This window comes from Ahaetulla prasina, chromosome 12, assembly GCF_028640845.1.
Source record: "Ahaetulla prasina isolate Xishuangbanna chromosome 12, ASM2864084v1, whole genome shotgun sequence".
Classification (NCBI taxonomy): Eukaryota; Metazoa; Chordata; class Lepidosauria; order Squamata; family Colubridae; genus Ahaetulla; species Ahaetulla prasina.
In genome coordinates this window covers 897,791-920,679 of record NC_080550.1, presented here as the reverse complement: position 1 = coordinate 920,679, position 22,889 = coordinate 897,791, and the positions used below count along the sequence as shown (strand labels likewise).

At 56.2% G+C, this 22,889-nt stretch overlaps 1 protein-coding gene across 7 annotated transcripts; it reads left to right on the top strand.

Annotated features, from left to right (window-relative positions):
- Positions 1-212: 212 nt before the first annotated feature.
- Positions 213-19,977, top strand: CPNE7 (copine 7). 7 transcript variants are annotated; one of them, XM_058155124.1, is made up of 17 exons: positions 213-367; positions 2,723-3,492; positions 10,731-10,913; positions 11,291-11,365; positions 11,479-11,553; positions 12,602-12,685; positions 13,043-13,132; positions 13,442-13,540; positions 13,722-13,808; positions 14,098-14,157; positions 14,507-14,572; positions 15,026-15,159; positions 15,386-15,440; positions 16,097-16,148; positions 16,500-16,633; positions 18,109-18,345; positions 18,804-19,977. In XM_058155124.1, exons 2-17 carry the CDS (start codon positions 3,334-3,336, stop codon positions 18,939-18,941), a joined length of 1,728 nt encoding a protein of 575 aa, XP_058011107.1. In that variant the 5' UTR covers positions 213-367; positions 2,723-3,333; the 3' UTR covers positions 18,942-19,977. The 7 variants fall into 7 exon arrangements, with proteins under 7 accessions (XP_058011107.1, XP_058011111.1, XP_058011108.1 ...); XM_058155128.1 differs by lacking the exon at positions 14,507-14,572 and having other exon boundaries at positions 218-367; XM_058155125.1 differs by lacking the exons at positions 213-367; positions 2,723-3,492 and adding an exon at positions 10,077-10,217.
- The last annotated feature ends 2,912 nt before the right edge of the window (positions 19,978-22,889 follow it).

Sequence of the window (22,889 nt, the reverse complement as noted above, 5' to 3'; positions counted from 1 at the left end):
GACTGTCCGGACTGGAGAGACGCTAAGGCGGCAGGGGGGCAGCGCCTTTGCCTTGGCACTGCACTGTGCTGCCCGGGAAGGGCGGCGCATGCCCTAACCGCGCCTTCGCTCGGGTTCCCAGCCCGGCCGTCGAGAGGGGCGCGCGGGGGTCGCCCGGAGCGCTCCAGGAAAGGCTCGGAGCCGCCAACGCACCTCCGGCGCCGCTCCGCCTCCCAAACGTGCACGGTCGAGGAGAGGTAGCGGCGGAACCGGGGCGCCTGGAGCGCGAAGCGGCGTCTCCCCGGGCGGCGCCGGAACCCCCGGCCAGCCCGCGAAGGAGCGGATGGACGGGCTCCAAAACGTCGGCGAAGCCGCGCAGCTGCATCTGGTGAGAGCGCAGGGCTCTGCGCGGAAGGCAGCGCATGGCGGGATCCAGGGGGGCGAACGCGGGCTGCCCCCCAAGCCCCGCACCGGCCCCGAGCAGGGAGAGGCTCCCACCCGGCCCCCGTGGCTAGCCAGACTGCCAACGGGTTAACGCCGCCGCGCGCAACGGAGAGTCTCGGGCGCAGCCAGGCTGGCAAGCGGCGGCTCCGCGCCCGACTCTCCAGCCGGCTACAGAAGCGGTGAGCCCGGTGGAGGCAGCGGGGAACTGGGGGCGGCTTCCCTCCCTCTCCCGCCCGGAACTTTCAGGCGGCGGCCGGAGGGCGCCCCACGCTCCGCTCTCTCCGAAGTGCCGGGCTCGGTAGCAGACTGGGCTGCGGGCGCAGCGGCGGCAGGAGAGGCGGAAGGTGGCTGGGCTCCTCGTCTCAAAGCTGCGGCAGGAGCGGCACCGGGCGGCCGAGGATGGCGGGCGTCAGCGCCCATCCGAAACCAGTTGGCTGCGCTGTGGGCTGGCAGCACCGGGATTTGGTTCCGGCAATGCAGGTTCCGGACAGGGAGCCATCGACCCTTGGGTTCCTGCGCTGGCCAAAGGCAGCACATTGGGGTCCCCCTACAGCCCCAAGACTGAAGCCCGCGCATCTGGTGGTTCCCAGGGTAGCCTGTGGTGCAGCAGCCTTGGCTACCAGTCTTCCTGGTAGCACATCTCAGGGAGGGGCACATCTCAAAAAAGCGGAAAGGCTGGTCTCTCCAGAAGCAGCCCAGGGTGATCACGGAGACCTGGTCTGCCCAGAAGTTGTCTGGATGTTATTTGGTTGTGTGGAAGGATTCTTGTCAGGGAAAAGAGGCTGGTGTGGGAATGGCGCTCCTGAAGGCTCTGAGATGGAGAGGCTGCATTTCTACCATGGGCCCAGTTTGATCAGCACAGGAGCAGCGAGGGCAGAGGATAATTTGGTTTTAAGCTTGGTTGGGGCCTTTACTCTGTTGGCTGAGCCCAGCCGGATTGCTTAGATGATAAGTTGTCATACTTTGTAAATACCAAACCTGGATTCAGTGGTCATGGCTAGTGTGTTGTGGAAATTCAGTGCCAAAGTGTAGTTCATAACTTGCTTTCCTGCCCCTTTCCTTAGTGAGTCTTAACCTGTTTTGTTTGATTAAAACGCCACATATGGGGATGTGCTACTTTGGAGCAGAGCACATGCATGATCACGAATGTGCTGGTGGATGATTTGATGACGTCACTTTGTGGGACTCAGCAAAAGATCCATCCAGTTTCTTTCCAAATGTGTGGAACATAGTGTCCACAATTCCCGGGAAGGCCAGAGGGACGAAGGGACATGAGGACGACAGTCGTCCACCTCGAGCCCCTGACAAGGCCAGGCACCAATTAGAGGAAGAGCCCCCTGCCCTTCTACCCAGGGGATCCCCTTCCCTTCCTGGAACTGCCATGCTTGCTGTGCCAGAAGTGCCTTGCAAAGACCTCTTGTCACAGGGATCTCCCACCGGTCCAGGCCCAGACCGCTTGCAGTCCTCCACGGGAAGGAGCCGGGATTGTGCACAAGGCCCTCCTCATGCTCAGGTCAGAATGGGCCAGGTGGCAATCAGGCAGAGATGTGTGGAGATAAGTGGAATGAGGGTTGTTGTAGAGTCCAGCTGGGGGCTGCTCATGGTGGGCTCTGGGCCTTGACTTCTGATCTCCAGGGCAAGCCCTGGGCATCACCAGCTCTCAGGTTTGTTCCACCTGAGCAGTGGGGTTCCCTGCCGTGTCCCCCTCTCGGCAGCCGCATCCTGTTTCGAGAGCAAGGCACATAGACCTTCCTCTTGGGCTTAGGTTATCCAGAGACAAGGGAGAAAAGCGGGCAGGGAGAGGAAGGCAGCCATCACTGCAGTTGCTCTTCAGCCTCTCCAAGGTGGGGGGTGGGGGGAAAGGCAGACTCTCCTGACCCAAGAAGGGCTGCCTGTCTGCCCTGGACAAACCTCCTGACAAGCTACTGACCAGCAGCACATCCAGGTGTGTGCATTGGCCGTAGTACTGAAGTCTTTGGGTTTTGCCATTCCTGTGAAGTGCAGATATGTCAGGATTCTGGCTGCATTTGGATTGGTGGAAGGATTCTTGTCCCTTTTGCTGAGGAGCAGCTAAAGGTTAGCAGGATCTGACACTTCCGTTCTACCATTTCTGGCACAATCCGGGCTCTCGGTTAGCCAAACCAGCTTCTATAGGCGGCTTCTTTGCCCAGGTGCCCAGTGGGTGGCAGGATGCAGTCACTGGGTCACCCCCAAAGGACAGTTGCGGGCGTGTGTTGAGGGCGACTGCAAGATTGTGGGCTGCCCCTTCATTTCCCTGTCTTTCTTCTGGTACCTGCAGGCCACCCTCTTCCTGGCCAGGACGGCCCTTCCACAAAGGAGCAGGGAGGCTCAGTGGGAAGCTGCTTTCTCTCCAGAGGCAGCGCACGTGGGCGTCTCAGCGTGGTAGGCCCCTCTTCTGCTGGTTCCGCCGAGTGGGAAGCCTCACAACCCAGGACGCTGCAAGCAAGAGCAGCTTCTGCTGTTGGGGAAGTGAAAGTGGGGTCTCTCCTTTCCCTGTCTTCACTTCTTTGGAGGCCAGAAGATCGAGGGGTCCCCACCCCCAGACCCAATTTCTTCAGAAGCCAGGCACAGTTGCAACCAGGTGCCAGCAGCAACAGAGCTGAGTGGGAGCAACATCAGGGAAAGGAAGAAGAAGAAGCACCGCTGTTTAACTTGCTTTGAGAAAACCTCTTCATTAGCCTCATTTGGCAACGCCCCAGCAGGCACCAGCGCAGACCGAGGAAGCGGGCATTTGGCACTTGGGAATGCTCTGAGCCACCAGCCACTGAGTGTCATCAGGCTCCGCTGCTGCCAGCCTCACTGCTTGCTCACTCAGTGGTCTTGGGCTGGGCCTCAGTCGCCTGCTGTGCAGCCAGCTCTCCCCAGACTCCAGCCCTGCTCCCAGCCAGAATGAACGAAATCCTGGACCCGGCGTCCCAGGCCAACCTGGGGGTCGTCTCCAAGGTGGAGCTCCGCGTCTGCTGCAAGCACCTCCTTGACCGGGACACCCTCAACAAATCGGACCCCTGCGTCGTCCTCCTCATGCAGTCCCAAGGACAGTGGGTCGAGGTAGGTGGGGAGCGGCTGCAGGGAGGGTGGAAAGGAAGCAGGGGGGCGGCTTGAGACGGGTCTAGAAGGAGAGCAAGCTGGGCAGGACCATCAAGGGGAGACCCCTGCTGCTAAAGTCCCAGCAGCGGCTCTCTGTCCTTCTGGGCTCCCCCATCTTCCCTCTGTCCTTTCAAGCAGCTTCCCAGCTCAGGGTCCTTCCAGTCTGCCCGATGGAAGTTCTCATCCCCAGAAGCAGCGAAGTCATTCCAAGCTGCTCAAAGGCTGTGCCCGATCTTTTAGCCGATTAGGAAGGTCTGCTCCGGGCCCCCCTTTCTCCCCACAAACCAGGGGCAGGTTTGTTGCATTCCCATTGACCAGCCCTGCCCCCTGGTGAAGGACTCTGGAGATGGTCACCCTGCCTTTTAGGGACACCTGCGGGAGACTTTCTGAAATCCAAGCATCTTCTAGGGATAGGCTGAGTCTGAGATCTTTCCAGCTGTCTGTTTTTTGGGGCCAGGCTTTAAGTCCAGCAAAAGGACTTGGATGCCTTTCGTTCGGATGTTGGGTTGAGTCTCTTTGGGCTTATTTATTTATTTATTTATTTATTTATTTATTTATTTATTTATTTAATCATATTTTTATACCGCCCCATCTCCCAAGGGACTCAGGGCAGTTTATAGCCTAGTAAAACATACATGTGCGTGAGGATGCTGGTTTGTTTCTTCCTTTAAAGGAAGACCTGAGAACTGGGGTCCGTAATGCTCAGGAAATCTTGCTCTGTGGGCAAGAGCAGGTCTAGGGCCAGAGGGGCAGAGAAGGAGAACAGGGCACAGACCAACTGCCTGCTTCCACCAAAGAGCACAAAGAAGGGTCTTGTAGGAGGATGCGTAAGGCCTTCACACTTAGTAGCACATGCATCAAAGTATTTAAGGGATCTGCCCAACTCACTTCCTGCAATCTCTTCCTGTTAATGGACTAAGCCAGATGAACCGAGTGAGCTTTGCAACTTGACTAGCTGCTCTGAGAGTTTTGCCTTCCCCCCTGAAGGCGGCTTGGCTCCCCTCTTGGGGTCACTGGGAGGGATTAGCTGCTAAGGGTTGATTGCTGTTTAATAGGCTGGAGTGCCAAAGCGGAAGCCCAAAAGGATCAGATGCAGAGGTGGCTCTATCTGGCCGAGCAGGAGCTCTTGGGCCTTTCCAGCTTCCCATTCTCTGGTTCCTCCAACCATGGTGGAAGCCACAGTTAGCTTGAGACCTGTAGTTAGGCTGCATGTCAAGTCTGTTTGGCCCTCGCGAGGCCCCAAAGTAGCCGTCCCTGATGAAATGCACCGAAGCGATGCAGCAATTCCTTGAGGCTGATGGGGCGGAAGGCTTCCTTGGAATCACTCCATCTCTGCACTTATGAGAGCTGGACTCTCGTTTCTGCTGCTGTTGCTGGCTGCGAACTGGATGGAGTTGCCCCCCAACCCCCTCGCTAAAGCTCCTTCTCCAAGGCTCGAGAATCCTGCATAAATTCCTACATCAGAGACTTGGGTGGAAGCAAAGGTTCTTGCCACAAGCTCAAAGACCCCATTGCTTCCCTTTGTTTCTGGCATGATCCCCAGGTGCTCACCTTCTGCCTGGGCCTTGAGTTCCTCTCACCTGCAGGGGGCCAAAGCCAATTATTTGAACCAGGGTTTGTGCAGGGCAAGCGTATCTCCTGTGTCCATCTTCCTCCTCCAGTCCCCAGAGTGGCTGAATTTGCTGGAAAATCTACTCAAAGAGGGGAATCCGTACTCTGGCCCCAGCTTCAGGCTCTTTGGCCCTGGAGCCCTATGGCAGGAAGAACATTCCCTGTTTAGTGGCAGCCTGGCTTACTTGTAAGATCTCTATCCATGTTCAGCTCATCAAGTCAAAACAGATAATCCAAGAACGAAGCCAGTACGGCAGTCACTGGAAAGGAGGCTTAGCTATCATCAGATACCACTCAAATCCTAGTTTAACGAGCCGCACCAGAGGCACCTATGTGCACTGCAGAGTTTGCTAAATGCCTGGCAGCCTGTGGGGGCCGTGGGCATTTCTTGCCTGGAAGTGAACAGGGGCTTCCTAATGACATTAAAGTTTGCCGACCGAAACTCCCTGGTGCACAAAAACACCATTCCCATCAGCTGTCCAAGCAAGAGACGGTATTGCTCTAAATAATTTCGGGGGGGGACACCCAAATCAAGCCACAAATTCCAGTCAGCAGGAATGGACAGAGGCCCATTCACAGCACAAAGTGGTCTGATCCAGCCACTGGGTACCTGCCCTCCCTATGCTACCTTGGCACAGCTCCCGAAATGAGCTCCCCAAGCCATGGTGATCCCCCCCCTAAATCTGGGCACAGGTAGGCAATCCCCCCTGTCCCATTGGCCTTGTTGCTCCACTCTGTCTGGAGCCCCCTGCCTTTGTGCTTGTGGCAGCGGCAGGAGGGCTCTGCCAGGCCTGCTGGTTGCCCCAGTCTGCCCGCGATTCTCCTCTCGCTTTCTGGCACATGGCTCCTTTTTCCAGCCTTCGGGGTTAATTGCCTGCAGCTCCAAACACTCCTTAGATCTGAAGGTTTCCCTCCCCCTCTGCTTGAGGCTCCCAGGCAACAGGTGCTGGCAACCTGTGCTAAGCTGGGCGGGCCAGGAGACAAGCTGAAAAGCCTCTCCCCACCCACCACCCCAGCTGGGCCTGTCCTTTCTATGGGGCTCCCCATCTGAAAGGTCCGGCAGAGGCCATGCAGGCAGGCAGGGCCTCTGTCTCTCGGTGACAGTGCGGAGCACAGAGTCAGCAACGGCGCTTGCATGTGAAAGGGGGCTGCTGCGGTGCAGAGGCTGAGCAGGGCCGGTCCACCATTTCGGCTCCCTGTTGGGGCACATATTCTGCTGCCCTCCCCTGGGGGAGCAGCGAGCCCCGTCGCTCGGATGCTTTTTGCCAGCGTAGGGAAAGGGACTTTCAAACGCGCTTCAAGGGAACCCAAAAGTAAACCGCCTTTTGTGGCTGCTCTGGCACTGAAGCCAAAGCCCAGCAGAGCAAACCTGCCTGCGTCACCTGAGAAGTCAGCAGAAGCTCCAACAGGTGATCCACACACCATCTTCCTTTGCAGGGCTGCAGTGAAATGTATGGTGAGGTAGGTGAATGGCTGAAACAGCCAAAATGGCTACCTGAGCGTTAATGACCTGGCTCTTGCTGTTTGGCTGTTAATTGCACGGCCCCAGGTGAGCCTTGAGGCTGATGAGCTTCTCGAAGGGCCGCCCCCCCCTCCAGGTTCCATGCTCCTCCTGAGATTGGGCTCCAGAATCCTCTGCCTCCCCCTCCCCATTCAGCTGTTATTGCTCAGGCCTCTGATTTAGTTCCATTTCTCCTCCCTCCTCTGAGTTTGAATCACTTGCCCAGACTGTGTCCCGAGGACAGAGTGCCCCCCTCCATGTGGCGAAAGGAAAGCGGAGGGGAGCCCGGATTTCTGGCATTCAGCACCCTAGAAAGGAGACAGGGAAAGAGCCTCTCTTGCCTGTCCGTAGGCATTCAGACTAAAGTTTCCACCAAAGGCGGCCTTATTTCTTTAGCACTGCCAATCTTGGTGAGCAGCTCATCCCTCAATCCCAGGTCCCACCAGATCCTCGGGCCCTTGAGTAGATATCACATGTACCCATTTAATTGGCAGCAAGGCTTTGCACGATCCGTCTCTTTCATCTAGCCAGCTCTCCTCTGAAGCAAGTGCTGATTGCCTGTTGCTTTGTTCAGAAACCACAGTGAAGCTGAGAGGAGGAAGGGCCGGTTGGATGTTCAGAAACAAGACAGACAGCTGGCCTTCAAAGGAGCTTCTGGGGAGGGGGGAGCAGCACCTCCCTTGGCCTGCAGAGAGAGCCCAGCTCCCCCCTCCAGCTGCAGATCTCAAAGCCTCCAGAGAAACCCTGCTATGGGCAACCCAGATAATCAGGGTGGGGGGGTGGTCTGGTCTCAAGCTGGGGGGGCCGTTTAAGCCATCCTGCCCAGGGGCAGATCCAGGTTGCCTTGCAGGTGGATCAGTCAGCTTAAGACTCCTCTGCTTTGTGAAAGGGATGGAGAAGGAGGCTTGGAGCGTGAAGCAAAAAATCAATACTGAAATATTGCTCTGCTTTCAGGGCAGCCAGCTGTCTTTGCCCATGTTAACAGCCACGGAAAATCACTTTGGCTGATGTCCCGAAGGGCTGCGTGGCCTGACATTGATAAAGTTACCATTTCATGCTCGGCATTATTTAGAAATCACGAGAGCCCAGAGCGACGGGGCAATAGGTCTGCCGGGCTCCGTGAGTCACTGGAAAGGGATGCAGCTGCAGTGAGCAGCTCGGTGTACCTGTGGCTCTCTTGAAGATGAGAATATTTGTGGCCTTGTCCAGCTGCTGGGGGCGGGGGGTCCCTGGGCAGCCAAATCTTTGGTCTCGTCACCTGCATCTTTGTCAATACCTCTAAAGAGCCCAGAGCTGCTCTTGGTGAGAGGGGCACTTACACACATTTGATTGATCAATTAATCCGTCAGTCGGTCATCTCAGAGGCTCAGCCCAATCAAGGGGGCTTCCTGCCTGCCATAACCCTGCCCGCAACAATCCCAGCACAGGACATGGTCCTTCCAGTGCCTGACGGTCCTTGAAATCATGCCACCCAGGCTCCTCTGCCACCGCCCCCCCCCCCAAATCTGGGCTTTGATCCACCCACTGAAGGCTTCCCAAGGGAACTGACTGTCCCTTCCGGATCGCAATTTGCTGCATCCAACATATGGGTCATGATGAGATGGATTAAGCCTCCGCTGAAGATGAGCTCCACAGCTTACTTTGAGAAGATTATCTCTGACAGTGGATCTAATTAACAAACCTCCCACTCCTTGGGAAGATGTTTGGGGAGGGATAGAGAAAGGGGCTTTGGGGGAATCAATTGCTACGACGTGACACCCCCCCCTTGCTTGGCACACCAAACCCCAAACTGACCAGAAGCAAATGGACAGCTCTGCTTTGTTATCCACGGGGGCAACGGAAGCTTGGCGTGACCCATCTTGTGGCCTGATGCAGATAAAGAGTGAGGGTACCTCTGTGGGTGGGGGAGGCATGGGTAAATGTGTGTGCTTGAAAGACACCCCCCCACACACACACCAGAAAATGGGTATTCTCAGCCTGGAGAGAACTTTTTTTTTTTTATTGAAAGAGTTTTAAAAAACAAAAACATTTTCCCCCCTTTTTTCCCCCCTCCCTCCCAAACCCCCCCCCCCCCGGGCTTCCCGGGTCAATCACAAGGTATTGTTATACATAAACCAAACATAGAATAAAATTTTCCCTTCCAATCCAAGTAACCACATCCAAAGCTTTTCATCTCCCGAGAGAACTTTTGTCTTAACCCAAGAAAGCTGCCCAGAACTAGAGGGAGGAGCAGAAGGAAAGCGTGTGTTTGTGCTGCTCTATGAAAAAGAAAGAGAAAGCTGGACCCTCTCTGGCTCTTGAGAAAAGTCTTCTACCTGCTCAGCTTCCACAGGCTTTTAGCAGCAAAAGGCTCCTTGGCCTCCAGCATCTTAACAATTAGCACATTTTCTTTAGCCAAAATCTTTCTGGCGCTGAGCCAGGGCATCTCCTGCCAGGGCAAATTGGCCTGTATTTAAGATGCATCCGGACTGGACTCTTCGTAGCTTCTGCCATGACAGTGATGAGGCATCGATAATTTCCCAGGACCAGTTAGGGATGAATGAGCTGGCCTGGGTGCTGATGAGAGGGAGCTGGCACTCCCTTGGATACAAAAGATGGGCAGAAAATAGAAAACCAGGCAGGTCCAGGCACTGAACCTTCATAAAGTTATATCAGACACGAAATCTGATTTCCTTTCTGAAAAGCAGCATGACTGATGACTTGCTTAGTGAGAACAAAGTCAGCACTAACTTAAACGCCTGGAAGTGAAAATGGCCTTTGGCAGAAGCTGCTACCTGAGCCAGGAGCTACGTGGTCCCTCAGAAGGCAGCTTCTCCCCTGAAGAGCCGGGGGAAAAAGGGATGCAGGTTGGGTTTGACTATCTGCCATTGCAGGAGCTGGAGGGTGTCCAGTTGCTGTCCCTAACTGGCCTTGCAAGATCCCTGGCCCAGACCACTGCTAGAGGCTCCTCCAGCTGCAGGTCCAGGAGAGACTCACCTGTCCTCCAATCCGTCTCCTTCCACAAGAAAGGCCCAATCCTTCCCCAGCCTCTCCTGGATAAGCAGGCCTGATTTTCCACCAGAGTGCCCCTGGCCGGGGGCCCTTGGAGCTCCCCCCCCACGAGTGGGGAGGTGGCCTGAGCCCAAAGATCCAAGCAACATTTTCAGCTGCCTCTGGAGAGAGGGAGGGGTAACCAGGGGCCTGCCTGCTCATCTTCAGCCATCCTCCCCACCCCGCCAAGTCGCCGGTGTGGACAGGTGAGCGAGAGCAGCAGCCTCTGCCGAGCAGCTCGCTCCTCCCCCACCCACCAAGCCTTCCTTCGAACCTGGAATCGGCGCCCGGGAGGCGCTCATTAGCATCTCAATTGCATTCCGCTCTCCCGGAAGGCTCCGTTCCCCGAAAGTTTAGGCAAAGTTTTCCTTCTTTCCCAGCAGGAGGTCACGGGATGGCCGAGCCCACTTTCGGGAGGGAGAGGAAGGGAGACGTGATGGGGCCCCGTGCGAAGAAGCGAGAGGCAAAGCGGGGGTGGGGGGCAGAGCGCGCTCTCCGTGCCGGCTTCTTCGGCTCTGGTTCCTTTTCTTCGGCTTCTCATCAGGTGCAGCCGAGGCTCCTTCATGTGGCTGCGTGGGAGCCCCGCACTCCGTGTGTTTTTCCTCTGGAGCATCACCGGGGCAGCCAACAGGCCAAGGGCCCCGCCGGGAGCCCCTGCCCAGGCTCGGAAGGCGCAGCCGAGAAGCGCCCCTTTGGGGCAAAGCGGGCTGAGCGCTCCGGACCCGCAACCGGAGGTTGAAATCATCTGGGCCCGGGAAGGGAGCCGCCTCGGCCCCGCCCCTGGCACCCCAAGCGCAGCGCCCCTTCCCGGGGCCTGCTTTCGGGCGCTCCCCTGGCCAAGATCAGCCGGACCAGGCTGTGCCGCCCCCACCCCCACCCCCCGCTGCTCTGGTTCCTTCGGGGGGAGGAAAGCGCAGAAGACGGCGGGGGCTCCGAGCCCGCCATTTGCAAGGGCAGCGGGGAAGGGTCGGGGCTCTGTATTTTCTCCATCTCTCTGCCAGGCTAAGCCTTCTGGGCTTGGGGGTCTCGGGGTGACGCCGCCTCTCTCTGCCTCCAGGTGGACAGGTCCGAGGTCATCAGAAGCAACCTGAACCCCGTTTTCGCCAAGGTGTTCATGGTGGACTATTACTTTGAGGAGGTGCAGAAGCTGCGCTTCGAAGTCTATGACATCCACGGGCACGGCGGCCTGGGCACCCACGATGACGACTTCCTGGGAGGCATGGAGTGCACGGTGGGGCAGGTAAGGCGGTGGGGGGAAGGGGGAGGTTGCTGGGGCTCTTGGACTCTGCACGCCAAGGCCTCACCAGTTAGTGCCACGGATGGGGGGCTAATCTGCGAAGGAGCCCCTCGGAAGAGACTGCCCTACCCTACAGCCCACTGCGCCTCGTGGAGAGCGAGAGTCTGGGATCGCTCCCAGCAGGCAGCAGGTTGGCCGGCAGGAGAGCCCCCCAAGGCTGAAGACCCCTGCCCCCACCACAAGGCTTAGAGTGCCCCTTTCTCCGCTGGGCAGGGGCCCCAGCTTGCTAGATTGGAGCAGCGGCTGTGGGGAAAGGCTCTCCTCAGTGGGCCCAACCCTGCCCTTCTCCTGTCTGCCCACCTTTCTGCTCCTCCTTCCAGATTGTGGCTCAAAAGCGGGTGAGCAAACCGCTCTTTCTCAAGTATGGGAAATCTGCCGGCAAGTCCACCATCACAGTGAGTGCCCCCTTCTGGCCCCCACCCCGCGGCAGGTTGGAAGCGGAGGCTGGGAGGACCCCCTGACCCACAGACCCGGCTTCTGAAGGGGCTTCTCTTGATCCTCTTAACAGGTGACCTCGGAAGAGATTTCTGGAGACAATGGCTTTGTGGAGCTCTTCTTTCGGGCAAAGAAGTTGGATGACAAGGTGGGGGAGGGGTGGGGGGGCTGTGCTCTTCTCCTTAGGGGGAGATCATCCTGGGGAGGGTCACTGTGGCCACATGGGCTTGAGAGGGGCAGGCAAGGGAAGAAAGGAATTGGGATGCTGCAGGAGGGCGGGGCATTCAGACAGGCAATGGGGGATAAATTGGTCTGGACAGGTGAGTGCCAGTATAGCCCACACGCCCACCCCACCACCAGAGTCCAGTCCCCGTTCTCCCCCCCTCCCCCCAGAGCAGGTAGGGCTCAGTTTGGGGAGGAGACTGAAACAGCTGCTCAGCCCTCTGCCTTCTACCATCTGCTCAGGAGCTAAAGGGGAAAAGGTGCAGGTTGAGCAGCAGTTTTTATTAGGAATGAAAAACTGAGGACATGAGTGAACATCTAGCAAATGGGCTGTGTGTGTGTATGTGTGTGCGCCTGTGTGCCTGTAATCAGAGCCATCCATGCAAATTCGTCATCTTACGTGTCAGAGATAAATCAGGCTGGCATCAAAGCTGTGAAATTGAATATGAATGCCTTTTTTAAAAAATGAAAAAGGATATTTAAAAGTTGAACAGATGGAGCAGGAAGCGAGAGGAAGGAATGCTGGAGAACTTGCTGGATGGGGTCTGTCAGTGGGGAAGGGGCTTCTGCATCCCGCCCCCCCCGCCCACCACCCCCGTGGGACGGGGGTTCACTCTTCTCTGCCAGCCAGCCTGCATGCAAGACAAAGTGCTGCCCTCTTTCTTTCCAGGGTGGGGTGGGGTTTAGGGGACCCCACCCCCACTCACCCCCTTCATTTTCCCAACCATCCAATAAAGTGGGGAGGGGTCTTCAGATGCCCAAAGAAGAACAGATCCAGGTGGGGATGAGCAAAACTCCCCAGGTTTGGCCAGCCCTCTCACCCCTGCAAGAAGCCTTCGGGCCAATGAAATGATGGCAGGACATAACTCAGGGGGACCTTGCCACAGGTTGCATCATGCGGTTTGCACCCCAGAACCCTAGAAAGAGCAGGAGAAGAGCCACCCGTTGATAACAGGTTAACCCTGTCTCCCCAGGATCTTTTCAGTAAATCAGATCCCTTTCTGGAAATCTACCGGATCAATGATGATGGAAGTGAGCAGCTGGTACACCGGACTGAGGTAAGACTCCCCTCCTAGGATCCAAAGGATGAATTCCCAACACCCCTGGACAGAGAGGAGAGAACCTACTTTTCATTATAAGCTTCCGGTCCTCTTGGGGAAAGAAAGGAGGTGCTGGGTCCCAGGAACCCCCGAAGAGACCTGCTCCAGCGCAGTGCAGCAATTCCCTTGGGGTTGCCAGGCCCTCCTTCTACGACCTGCTGTCCCCTCACTCCTCGCTCCCTGCCCTTCAGATCAGCCAGAGGGGTTCAAGAAGCAGAGAGAGGCATTTGTTGGGCTCTGACTAGGAAACCTTCAGGCCCCCTTGCCCCCCCCCCCAAAGGCTGCCTTTTGAGACCCTGTCCCTCTGCTTTGCAGTTTGTCAAGAACAACCTTAGCCCCATTTGGGAGCCCTTCAAAGTGTCCCTGAACTCCCTCTGCAGCTGTGAAGAGAAGCGGAAGCTGAGGGTGAGGGGTTTTTGGGGGGGGGGCAAAGGGCCACCTGCTGATGCCCTCAGCCAACCCCAGCTGCTCAGGCTGAAACTTCAGCAGCGCCCCCAGCAGGCTACAAGAAAGGCTTGCAGAGGGTGGAGGTCTCTGAGATGCCGCCTCCCGCCTCCCGTACCCCCTTCTGAGACCAGCCGTGCATTGCTGCCTTGGGGCCTCGAGGATGCCAGGCCGGCACCCTCTGCTCCTGGGGGAGGGGGAGGGATGAGGAGGCCTGGGAAGAAAGGGCCCCATCCACAGGGGTCCTGAAGGGCCGTCTCTTGTGTGCAGTGTGTCGTCTTCGACTATGACTCCCGAGGGAAGCATGACTTCATCGGGGAGTTCTACACCACTTTCGAGGAGATGCAGAAAGCCACAGGCGGCAACAAGGTTGGTGCTCAGGGAGGCCGCCAGGCAGCCCCTCCCCCCCCCCGGGGAGCTTCACAGCTGGGGAGGGGGCTTCCTGCAGAGAAAGCAGCCATCCACAGGGGCTGGATGGGGCTGGTCTCTGCCCAGACCTGAATTGCCCAGCAGGAATAAAAAGAGATCCCTTTCGCCCCTCCCCCATCAGATCCAGTGGGACTGCATGAATCCCAAGTACAAACTGAAGAAGCGGAACTACCGAAATTCGGGTGTGGTCATTCTCCTGGACCTGAAGGTAAGTGGCCGGCCCCTCATCATCAGTGGGGGTGCATTGGGGCTGAGCTGGGGGCAATCTGGGCTGCAGAGGGGTGGGTTATGGCTCTGTTATGAATATTGGTAACCCAAACAGGCTTTTGCCCCCTCCATCCCCCCTGTGGGTTGCAGCAGGCCTGGCCCCCTCCTTGTAATTCTGCCCACCCCGCCGGGCTGCAGATCTGTTGCCCTGGGTTGGGCACAGAGCTGGGTTGGCAGGAAGCAGCTTTCATCCCGCTGTGCTTCTGGCTGATGCCCCGATTCTCTGGAAGATCCACAGGGTTTACTCCTTCCTGGACTACATCATGGGCGGCTGCCAGATCCACTTCACGGTGAGTAGCTCCTCGGTTGGTCCAGAGCAGGCCAAGGGTCTCCAGAGCCAGGGCCAGGCAGGGGCAGCCCTTTTGCTCCAACGAGGGGCACTTCTTTGGGTCTGGGGGCTTGTTTATCAGTTCTTCCTTTTGCTGTCTAGAGATGGGCACTCCGTCTCTTCTTACCCTGGCAAGGGAGAGGCTAAGCATCGGGGGAGGGGCTGCAGACTTTGGAAAAGTGGGCTTTGTCTTGGGCCGGCCCTCCGGGTGGGCTGGGCCCCCGCCAGCTCCTTGGTCACCTCAGCTTCTGGCCATGCGGTTGGAGCGCCCCGTTGGCAGCTCCGCACAGATTTCTTTCTTTCAAAACAAGAAGCAGGCGGCAGATTGCGTTTTGAAAGAGCATCTCCTTCCTGGAGTGAGTCAGTTCCAGAACATGGTAAGGAACAGATTGCTGGCTCCGGGCCCACTTTGCTGGCGAGGGCATGCGACGGGCAGCATCCCAGGAACGAGAGCCCCTCACACGAAGGATGGGTGGGTGAGTGGGTGGGGAGGGAGGGAGGGAGACGCTGGCAATTCCTGCTTCACTGCGACTTCAGGCCTGAGGGGCAAAAATGGGCTCTGCCGAATTATTCCTGTTGCTTGATGTCGGTTTCTCTTCCCTCCCCCAACCCAATTGGGGCAGGGACCGGTCTGAGGATGTTCTCATCTGCCTTCCCAGATCTTACACCTCTCAAGGGTGGCCAGTTTCTGTGCCCCTCATCTCAGACCCCATGGCAAATGACGGGGAAGCCAGGGTCCGCCCCCCCTTGGTTTAGCCTCAAAGCTGGGGAGACCACCCTGCTGGCTCCCTGCCTCTGAGCCCCTCTCCTTCTCCCTCCCCTCCCCCCAGGTGGCCATTGACTTCACAGCCTCCAATGGGGACCCCCGAAACAGCTGCTCCCTGCACTACATCAACCCTTACCAACCCAACGAATACCTGAAGGCCCTGGTGGCCGTGGGGGAGATTTGCCAAGACTACGACAGGTGACACGGGGGGGGGGGATGGGCGGGGGGGATCTAGATGTTGACAGGCTCTGAAGGGATGTTACACTCAAGGGGGGAAGCTCCCTCTAATCTGGCCAGTTCGAGTGCTGCTCCCCATGAGGACGAGCAGCCACTTTGGGGGCCTTGGGGAAAGCAGAGGGGCTGCTTGGGTGAGGGGCTCCCAAGCCCTTTGCAGCCAGAGTGACCGGTTTCTGCCTCTCCACAGTGACAAGAAATTCTCTGCCTTGGGCTTTGGGGCAAGGATCCCCCCCAACTATGAGGTAAGTCAAGGGAGATGCGTGAAACAAGGCCGGGGGGGGGGCAGAGGCAATGGTGGGGGGGGTCAGCCGAGCAGAGGCATCCTGGTCCCCAAGGCAGCTGGCCCCATTGGGGAGGAGCTTGGCCAGTGTTCCCGTGGGAGGCTGGACCCGCCTCTTGCCCAGAACCTCCCGCCCTGGTACTTCCTTTTATTTGCCTTTATAAGAACACTGGGACTTTGGGGGCACCTTTCGGAGGTCTTGGAGGGCCTGCTCAGCCAAGCTGTTCAGCCTCGGGGTCCCACAAGTTTCTCAGCTGCTTTGCTGCCATGAACTGAGCACTTGGCTGACCAACCTTTCTGGGTGTTGATGTGCCCATCAAGCAGCAGTGAAGCAGGGCAGATTGGCACTTGTGCCATCTCTGCATTCAGCCCCAGCCTCCTGCCACCGCCAGGACCTCCCTCCAGCTTCTCTTGCCAACCGGCTGAGTGATAGGATCCCTCTGGCACTTTGACAGCTCTGAGTCCTCCAGGATACCAGAGCAACTGCCACGGCTTCCATCCACCAAGCGATGCCAACAGGGCAGCCTCTGAAACGGGCTGGAGGAGGTTTCACAATTAACCTTCCTTCCTTCCTTCCTTCCTTCCTTCCTGCCCTCCCTCCCTCCCTCCCTCCCTCAGGTCTCCCATGATTTTGCCATTAACTTCAGTGCCGAGGACGATGAGTGTGAAGGTGAGGGCACAGTCAGCTTCTGCTCCTTCTGCCTGTTTGGTTGGCACTTTCCCTGGTGCTTCTCCTGCTCCTGCCAGGCCAAAAGGCCGCTGGGCCCTGTGGCTGGATTAGCACATCTTCTCTCCAGCCTCCCCCAGAACAGCCCAAACCCTCCTGGATTCCGGAAGGGAGAAGCCTTTGCAGAAGTGCCTCTAATCTCTGCCTGGGGGCTTCTTGGGAGGAGCAGGAAGGTTGTTTTCTCTGCTCCTGGCTGGTTCAAGCTTTCTCTTCACTTAGAAAGACACCCCCCTCCCTCCCTCCCCACCTGTGCTGCACCGAAGGGCCCTCTGAATCTTCCCCTCTCCTCCCTAGGCATCCAGGGGGTGGTGGAGTCTTATCAGAGCTGCTTGCCCAAGATCCAGCTCTACGGCCCAACCAACGTGGCGCCCATCATCTCCAAAGTGGCCAAAGTAGCCGCGAACGAAGAAAAGACCCAGGAAGCTTCGGTGAGTGTCTGGGAGTCGGCAGAAACATTCTGGGTGACGGTTGGGGGTTTTGAGTCTCCTCTGACCTCCGGGTCCCCCACATTTGCTGAAGTTTAAGCACCGTTGCCAACCTTCCAACCAGCAAGCTGTTCCTCCGCTTGATCGAAAAGTAGACCCCCAGGGAGGCAGGGCTGTTGTGGTGGATTGGGCTCCTTGCCTGCATACGTGAAAGCATCAGACAGACCTGGAAGCTTTAACAAAACTGAGGGCTCCTTGGTGCTCTCTGAGCTTTCTTACTTTCTTGCGGCTGTTTCATGACCCAAACGAGGTAACAGAACTGATGGAAGTTTCCTAGTTTGGATCAAGAAAACAAGCAAGCTCAGAGAGCACCAGGGGCCCCTCGTTTCAACCCTGAGCTACAAAGAGTCTCCTTTATTGGTGGGAACAATTGTTTCCCTCTGTTATTGACATGTGCCAAGTAGGCGAGGACCCAGGCAAGACTTTTCTCATCCTGCTCTTGACAGCTCTTGGCACGCTCACTAAGTGGCTGAAAGCTTTGCTGCCAATCCTATCAATTAATGGCGGCAACTGATGTGTCCCTCTGCACGGCCTGGGGTGTGAGTGGGTGGGTGGGTGGAGGGAGGGAGGCTGGGCTCCCGGCAGAGCAGAGAAGGAAGGCCGGGGAGCCTGAGAGGGGAGAGAAGGAGCACTGGGGAGGAAGCGAATCCGCTCCAGCCTTCTTGGATTGTCTGTCAGCGTTGGCATTTTGAGTCGAGTCAACTTGATTAAGGAAAGCAAATGGAATTAAAAAACAAAAACAGAACACATGAATTGCCTGATCAATGCGGTGGCATTTAATACAATGATTGGTTTTCAATCCCCGAACTGATTTCAAATTGGAGTGGATTGCTTTCCCATGGAATCCCTGAACGGAGGCTGGGTTTTCTGGAGGACCTCCAGCCACCCAAACTCAGGGGTTGTCAGAAGCCTCTCGGGCCCTTGCAGAGCCCCCATGGAGGGCAGCATATCTCCAGAGCTAGGCCCACTACCCACTCCGGCTCGTGCCAACTGGCGCTGTGCCTCTGCTGCTCTCATGGGATTGCAGCCCTTTGCACATGCACAGGAACCCTGCAGCTCTTGTCAGAGAAGACCCAGAGAGAGAGAGAGAGACAAGAAGAAAAGCGGGTTCCCCTCTCTGGCAATTCACCCCTCCCCTGTCACTCTTTTGAAGGAGGAAGCCCTGGGGAGAGGGGTGTTGTCTTGGGGGAGGGGGCTGCAGTGGAGCCTGGTCTTTCCTCATCATTCCAGGTGGCCTCCCAAATTCCAGAATGAGGGAAGGGCTGCTGCCCCTTCTGTGTGCCAACAAGATCGGTTGGTGGCCGTTGGCTGCGAGGCTCATCAAAGAATTTGAGGGAGTTTTGTCTGCACCTCTGACTGTCCCCTGCGAGGTTTCTTCCGTCCCACTTCTGCTCATTTCCTGCCCCCTCTTTTCACAGCAATACTTCATCCTGCTGATCTTAACCGACGGGGTGGTGACCGACATGGCCGACACGCGGGAAGCCATCGTCCGGGCCTCCTATTTGCCCATGTCCATCATCATTGTGGGGGTGGGCAACGCCGACTTTACCGACATGCAGATCTTGGACGGGGACGATGGGATCCTTCGCTCCCCCAAGGGCGAGCCTGTCATGCGGGACATCGTGCAGTTTGTCCCCTTCCGAGAGTTCAAGAATGTAAGTCCCCCTCCTTCAGGCAAGACGCCCCCCTCCCTGCAGCCATGGCCACCTCCCGCATGAAGAAAGGTTGCCTTGGATCCACTGGGTTGCAGGTTCCCCCGGGGATCCATTTGGGAACAGTTTCACCAGGCCGCTCCTGGCCTTCCTGCTCTGCTCTGCTCTTCCCTTCTCTCCTGATGCTGCCCAGATGGTGCCAGGGCCCTGACTCCAGCCTCCCTTCGCCCCCCAGGGCTACCCTGCCCCTTGCACTTCAGACGTGCACCTTAGAGGCCTTGATGTATCCTTGGATTGCCGTGTCGGGTTTTTCCTTGGGCGTCTTTTCCTGCTTTTATTGGCAGTTGAAATCTCTTGCCTTCTTGCAGTCCTTTTGCCAAACGAAGCTGCTAGAATAAACACCAGGCGCTGCAGAGGGATGGCAGGTGCCAGCTGACCTCTTGGCCCCCTTTGTCTTCCAGGCGTCGCCCACCGCCTTGGCCAAGTGTGTGCTGGCAGAGGTGCCCAAGCAGGTGGTCGAATATTACAGCTCCAAGGCCTTACCCCCCCGTGGCCCCAAAGGGAGCACCCCTGGCTCTGCTTTGAACTCGCCGCAGTGAACCCGCAGTGACCCCATCTGCCCACCTGCCTCCGTCTCCCCTCCTTGTGCTCGTCCTCCAGAAAGCAAGACCCACCGAGAGCTTCTCTTTCCACCGCGTAGCGCAGGACGTCTTCTGCACCCCCCGGCTGTTTGGGCACCAGGACAGCGAAGTTGTGCAAGAGGCCAGCAAGTCCAGGAAAGGCCCTGAGATGAGGGAGGGCAGACGGGGATAGAGAGTGAGCGGCAGGCGCTCCAAGCTGGACAATGCCAAAGAGGCAGCAGGATTGCAAAGGAAAGAGAGAGGCAGGAAAGAGGCAGAAGCAGGCCGAGAGGGGAAGTGGGTGCCCTTTGCCCCTCATCACTGTCGTTCAGATACATCCACGCAGACCGAGAAAGCTCCTCTTCGCCCTTCCTTTTGGTCTCTCTCAGGCAGGGGAATAAACTTCTGTATGTTTTACAGCACACGCACCCCTTGAACTGCTCAAGGGAACAGCAGCGCCCCTCCTCTTTGCAATGGGGCGCCTTGGAAACGAAGTAAATAAAGTAGGGGCATTCTGGGCAGGGGGGCAGAAAACAGAGGCACCCCAAGGGGCTGAACTTCATCGAGTGGGTGGGGAAGACCCCCAGGATGGGCCCCGAGCCTGCCTTCCACAGAGGCGCCGAGGTCCATCTCTGGAGGGTTCCAACTCTTGGAACCGCAGCACCGGCAGCTCTTCCCACAGCAGCCCCTTGGCAAAGTGGGGTGCAGCAGAGAAACCCTTGCCACCCCTGGTTGTCTAGGCCCCTCCCTTCTGTGTGCAGAGAGGGCTCCGATGGTGATGAGGCCGCCTCTTGGCGTGGCACAGGGGCACGGCCAGGTCAAAGGACCTGGTCCATGTTGCGAAGGTGCTTCGGTCCATTTCACAACCGCCTCCTGTGCACGAAGCAGTTCGGGTCTGGGGGCCCTTTTCCCCTGTGTCCCCTGTGGTTGTCTTTTGCTGTGATGTGTCATTTGCTGATGGTTGCATGAGAAATCCTAAATGTACCCAGGAAGACGGCCAAATAAAAAAAGAGATAAAAAAAGAGATTCTGATCCCTCTCGTCCTTTTGGGGGGGAAAATAAAATCGAACCCTATAAACATCTTGAAACAATCACGGACTGCAAACTTGAGCCAGGTTTAAACCGACGGCCATTTCTGACTGGAGGCCAGCGTGGCACATGAGCTGTGGCACCACTTGGTTTATGTCACAGTCATGGAAACAAAACGGGCAATTTGGTCCTTTGTGTCCAACTTTGCACTGACAAACTGCCCGTATGGAAACAGCCGGACTTCAGGCGGCTTGGCTTCTCTAGGGGTGTTTTGCAGACTTTAAGAACTGGCAAAAAGGATGGAGGATGGAGGCTTTAGGTGGCCACTCCACATGCCAGCACCACTGAGACAAACAGACCTTCCGTACACCTGCAGGATGATGCCCAGTGGTGGGTTGCGCCAAATGCCCCCCTAACCTCTATCCGGAGGCGTCTCTTCTTGCAGCTGTGACATCCTAAACCTCCTTTTTAGAAACCTTTTCCCAGCTTTTGCATTGTTCAAAGGCACAGGATGTCCATTGTCTGGCCAAAGTATCTGCTTGGGAGAATTGATGCCAATTAGCCCAAACCAAATTGCAGTTGGGGCTGCAGGCAGAGTGTCACCTCCACAGGTGTACAGCGCCAAAGGAAGCCAGAAGGCAGCAAAGTGAAACACGGTGGTGCTTCCAATCTGGAGCAGGAAAAGCTGGATCTGCCCCTCGGGGACAGCGATTCATGAGCTGCAGGTCACAACTGGAGCACCATTTAATTGTCTCATGTTAATCTTATTGCAAGGACCAGTTTGGTGAAGGCATCAGGCTAGGAAGCAGGTGACCCTGAGTTCTAGTCCTGCCTTGGGCATGAAACCAGCTGGGTGACCTCAGGCCAGTCCCTCTCTCTTAGCCCCAGAAAGGAGCCGATGGCAAATCACTTCTGCAAAATCTTGCCAAGAAAACTGCAGGGATTAATTCAAGCAGCTTCTGAGAATCGGACCTGACTGAATAGAAAGGGGGGGAGGGAATCTGATTGCAACAAGAAATAAACCAGATTGCTGTGGCACCATACCAGGTAACGGGCCTTGCAACGACATTTTCCACAAATGCTGAGTCTGTCTTATTAACTACGATCCTAAAATGTGAATATGCACACAGGGCTTGGGGTTGTAAGCAAGGAGGAGGATAGAAAGAGGCTGAGCAGCGGGAAGCAGAGCGAACCTTGGGGCCACCGTTCCTTCCGCAGGAGGAAGTTTGTACTTCCTTCCTAGTACAAACACCCCAGCTTTGCTCTACTAATTTACACACGTAATGTGATCAGAACTCATTATTGTGATCCAGACCATTGGCAACAAAAAGAGCTTCTACATAAATTAAAATTCGGTGGCTTAACATGACGGTTCTCTTTGAACTTCTTTTATTCAAGAATAGCAGTTGTAACTATCCTGGGAGGATGAGAAGTTCCCCTGCCGGTGCGCTGCCACATTCTGGAGAGAAATCTAAATTAACGGGAGGCTGGAGGAGGAAGGGGAGGGAGCTCCATCCAGGGGTTCTCTTGTGCAGCTAATCAGGCGGAAAAGAGAGCTTCCAAATGTGTGCCTTAAAGATTTTGCAATCCAGTCTATCTCTTGCTTTGCCACCAGGGCTTATGCCTGCTCTGAGCAGCGCCTTCAGCAGGGGGTCTTCCAATTTCCCTCTCACGTCTAGCCTCAATGTGAGCCATGTCAGCCGGCAAATGGTGCACAGATTTCCTTGTACGTTTCTGCTTCTGATCACAGCCACCCTGAGATGCTGCCCCAGAGCTCAGCGAGAAGAGATTCCAATGCAGTCAGCAGTTCAGTGAGATTAACTGAGGCTTCCTACCACACACAATGAATCAAAGGCGAAGCACTGGAGGCTCTGAGACTCCAGGGGAACACTGAGTGAAAACGGAAACAAAGCATCATCAGGGTCTTTGTGTCGCATTGTAGTGGAATTAAAAACAAGAACGGCTGAGAGAGAAAGGAGGGTCGGGGTGGGGAAAGAAGGACACACACACACACACACACACCCCGTGCCAACATTCTTTCAGCACTGGACAGCATCAACCGAGCCGCTGAGTGAGCTGCCAGTCCAGATCTGGGTTGGGGGTGTTTCAGCACCATGGACAGAGGTTTCTATGGCCAAAATGACAAGTGTTTATCTTGGATGACCAGACAAAAAGTGAACAAAACATGGACTTTTCTATCTCCTGGTTGTGTAACCAGTAATTGTTTGGGGGTGTTTTTTAAAAAATGGCTAAGCTTTAATAAGTTTTAACCACCAGGAGAGACATAACATGTTCTGTTGATGCTTTGCCTGGAATCCAACATATTTTTTTTCACAACCACTTTAATACATGGTTATATTCTGAATTGCAACCTCCCTGCATTTGTCTGGGCACAAATTTGTACATGATGCAATAATTTAATACATTCTTCCCATTCACACACACACCACTCCTACCCTCCTACAAAGCATGTTTGAACACCCCCAAATCTGCTGTAATGCTGGGGCATTCAGAAGCACCAGTTCCACAGTGACTGTCCCTCCCACCTGACACCCCCTCCCCAACAAAAGGAGCCAGGCTCTAACCATGAAAAGGCTCTATTCAACAGAGACAAAGTGATTATTTCTGACTGTCAGGATAATTGCTCAAATTGTTCTTGCAATAAATGGGGCTTTGAAGCGCAATGTATTCATGCTGACAAGGATGAAGTTTGATGGGAAAGCACCTGCTGTAGCAAACAGGCTTGCATGAAGCCGAGTCTGGCAGAAATGCTGGAGGCTGAGATTGCTCTGTCCTCATTTCGATTGTTCAAAGGCTCCCTGGTCATCCGGCTGGCTGGCTGCTTTCCAAAAACAGGGCTGGCTCCCCTGGAGGCTCATTTCCCAGAGAACTTCCTTC